Raw genomic sequence first — 3,286 nt, 5'->3', positions numbered from 1 at the left:
ATACGCTATATAAATTCATACGCAAAATCGGTGCTACTCCGGAAGCATTTGACAATTTTAGTCTAATATCTCTCTATCTAATTTCAATTTAAAGATCGTGATGAAATAGGCTGTAGCAACTAGCAAGCTCCATAATCAAAGGATTATTTAAATTTTGTTCACAAAAGCACTTTATTAGCTGGATTACCACTCATTGTAGCGATTCGAGCTACCTACCAGTGCTCTTTTAATGAAAGACCCCCTTCCAAAAAAATTAAAGAACCTAAGAGGTGCTAATTAATAAACGTCCAATTGGATTGACTTACATAGATTATGTCTCTAGCCTCACCAATTGAATCAAACCAATGAAAATAAAAATTTTTATTAAAACAAAAGTATTCCTGAATATATACTAGAAAAAAAAATAGAAACAATTTTTAAAAAATTTTTATTTTCATTGATTTGGTGGACTATGGACTCGATCTCGATAAGTATCATGGTAAGTTGAATCCCTTTTAACCAAACAAAAGCCAATATATATTGAGATAAACAATTTATGGTCACATGAGACCATGATATCCATATTCATAGAGGTTGGCTTTCTTTACTTTGGAATCACTGATTTTGACAAATGAAAATCCTTGTCTTTTGTCAATATAGAGACAGATGTATAGCAATTTTCAGTTCATTCTTCTACTAGCCAAAAAAACGGAGCAGCTGTGTATGAACAGAGAGCAGGAAATTGTCCAAAATAATATATTAGGACAAGAATAATCAGAAAAGGTTCTTAATGCTTATACAATATAGTTAATAAATATAATATATTAAACTCTCTTTTGTCTTGCTTGGGAAAACCCTACAGCTTCAAGAAATTTTAGCTGGGCATTTGGAGGCAGTATTTGAGAAAGCTGCAAAGCACAATTTTTAGTGTCAACACCATCTCTTCTATGAAAACATGGGATATTTCTAAGCCATATCATAGTACTTGTTCTTATTTCTACCTTCTCCAGTGCAGTGGCATAGTCAAAAATAGACATGATAAGATCCATATGAGATTCATGACCCACAAAACCAGATAGCAGAAACTCCCTGAGGTTTTGGTGTGGAGACATAGGAACTTTCTTTAGTGTTTGCTTAAAGTACGTTTGTCTGCTATAAGCTAGGGAATCCTGCAATCGAAAACAACAACCTCATCAGCATATATATATTTATTTTCAATCCATGGATAGCTCAAATTCATAATTAGCTTCAAAAGACTCAAAAGTACATTAAATCTAAGTGTAAGGAATTGATTCTAATGAAGGTTTCGTGTTAATAAAGAGCTGCAATTCCAGAGTCATCAGAATTATTTTCTAAGAAAATGATAATTTTTCTTTCCAATCTCCCAGCAGCAGCCCAATCATAAGACTGAACTTTTTGTTTGCACAATGCATATGTGACATCCACCACGTAGTAAATGCTGAAAATTCAATGATCAGAATATCAGATACACGAAGACTGAAATTATCATTTGGATCCCAGGAATTTGTAGCGAATACCAACAAACACCATTGAAGTGCTGTGCTAAGTTTTATGTAAGGTGCATGTCACGCTTGAAATCATTCAACCACAAATTCTTAAGACAGTCAAGGGGAAAAGAACAGAAACTAACATTGACATAAAGAATACTCACAGTATGTAACTCAAGTCGTTGCAGTAATGGAGATGCCCTGACTACGGAAGTGACTGCAGGATAAGACAGACGAGTAGAGCTGAAACAGTTGCAAAGAAATATCAGTTGTTTCAACTTGGAGAAATGAGGTACCTCGTCCGACAATCTTATCCCCTTCAAACACCAAATCAGCTATACGTGAATTTCAAGGGAAAATTGAAATCAATTTAAATATGTTTTTGCTTACCTCGAAACAATGAAAATCCATTGTCAAAAACACCAGCTGAGGAAGATATGCGGCAAACTGACCAAAAATAAAACAAAATCTATCTGGATAGGTCATACCCAAATAACTTTTTTTGGATTTGCATATACTCCACTAAAAGGAACAATGCATACATTAACAAGATCTTTAGCCTCCCTGATAGAAATATTTATCCTTGCACACTGATACCTGAAAACAACCAAGTTTGGAGCAAAAATTTCCAAATTCTCCAAGGCACTACACAGGTACATCTCCAAGCATTTCAACTTTAAGTGAGAACCAGTATGCTTTGCGTTGATTTGTTTCTCACTACTGCAAAAAGGAGGCATTCAAGAGATGAACAGGTAGATAAAATCATTTCAAAAAGTTCATCTGTAATGTCCACACGTGTTAGAATTAGTTCTTTAAGAGGCTTTAAGCTGTTCTGTGCAGTAAGAGGAGAGGCAAGTACAGCAGAAACAGAATCCAATTGCAAGTGGCATTTGATCCCCTTTATTTTATCAAAGAGTTGAGATGGGATAGAATAATTTTTCTCGTTGCTACAAGCAAGGATACCCAAGTCCAGTTCAAGCCTGGAAACGCCCCTGGCAAAGGCAAAAGCAACCCAAATGTCAATATGACAGCTTGAAGAGTCGTCTAATGGGTAATGGATGATAAATTCGTGCAGATTTGAATCTTTGCAAAGCCTCAAAGCTTGATTGACCATATTTATAAACTTTTCTTGGTCCGCAATAGGCTGAAAGACCTCTTTATTTCCAAAGCCAAGGCTGGGTTTTAGACTTGGGAGTTGATCTCTTTTTGGTGAAGTTTGAACATGAAGATGAAGCAGATTATTTGAAAGATGGATCCTAATTAATTAATTAATCAAAGGATTTGTTAAAGTAACGCACAATGGAATGTTTAAGTTAATAATCATCAAGAAACGCATATTAATTTCAATCTTACAATTCTTCTTGGAAAAATTTCCAATTTGTCAATTGATCAATTCATCATAATACATGCAGAAGAATTGGGTTTTTGGCATTTTTGTATATGTTTGTGTCATTCTTGCAGCTTAGGATCAATTAAATGGGGTAGCTCAAGCATATTGGCCCAAGTCCAGAATATTGCTTCTGAAATATTACATTACAAATCTACCTTTTTTTTTTCCATATGGAAAAAAAAAAAATTACAAACTCTAAAAAGAACCTAAATAGCGTATTATCCTACAAAAATCATGAGTAAATCATTCATATAAAGCATGACTAACCCACAAAGTAGACTATGCTATAAATAACATGAGTTACAAATTCATACAAAGCATATGAGGAGTAACCCATTTATAAGAAGAATGAATATATTTATCAGGAATCTATACACATAATCCACAAAATTGCCTTTGAATTTTTAAA

General features: G+C 34.0%; 1 protein-coding gene across 2 annotated transcripts; it reads right to left on the bottom strand.

The window, feature by feature from the left end:
- Positions 1 to 711: 711 nt before the first annotated feature.
- LOC110010851 (uncharacterized) lies at positions 712 to 2,832 on the bottom strand. Of its 2 annotated transcripts, XM_089719647.1 has the most exons (4): positions 1,878 to 2,832; positions 1,652 to 1,804; positions 981 to 1,148; positions 712 to 887 (listed from the first exon to the last, which is right to left on the bottom strand). In XM_089719647.1, exons 1-4 carry the CDS (start codon positions 1,971 to 1,973, stop codon positions 804 to 806), a joined length of 501 nt encoding a protein of 166 aa, XP_089575773.1. In that variant the 5' UTR covers positions 1,974 to 2,832; the 3' UTR covers positions 712 to 803. The 2 variants fall into 2 exon arrangements, 1 of the variants encoding a protein (XP_089575773.1); XR_005176936.2 differs by having other exon boundaries at positions 712 to 1,148; positions 1,652 to 1,730; positions 1,878 to 2,831.
- Positions 2,833 to 3,286: the final 454 nt, after the last annotated feature.

The sequence above is a fragment of the Jatropha curcas genome, chromosome 3 (genome assembly GCF_041381405.1).
Source record: "Jatropha curcas cultivar XTBG-Jc1 chromosome 3, XTBG_Jcur_1.0, whole genome shotgun sequence".
In the NCBI taxonomy this organism is placed as follows: domain Eukaryota; kingdom Viridiplantae; phylum Streptophyta; class Magnoliopsida; order Malpighiales; family Euphorbiaceae; genus Jatropha; species Jatropha curcas.
Note: the sequence above shows the minus strand (reverse complement) of the source record. Positions and strands in the feature narration are given on the sequence as shown.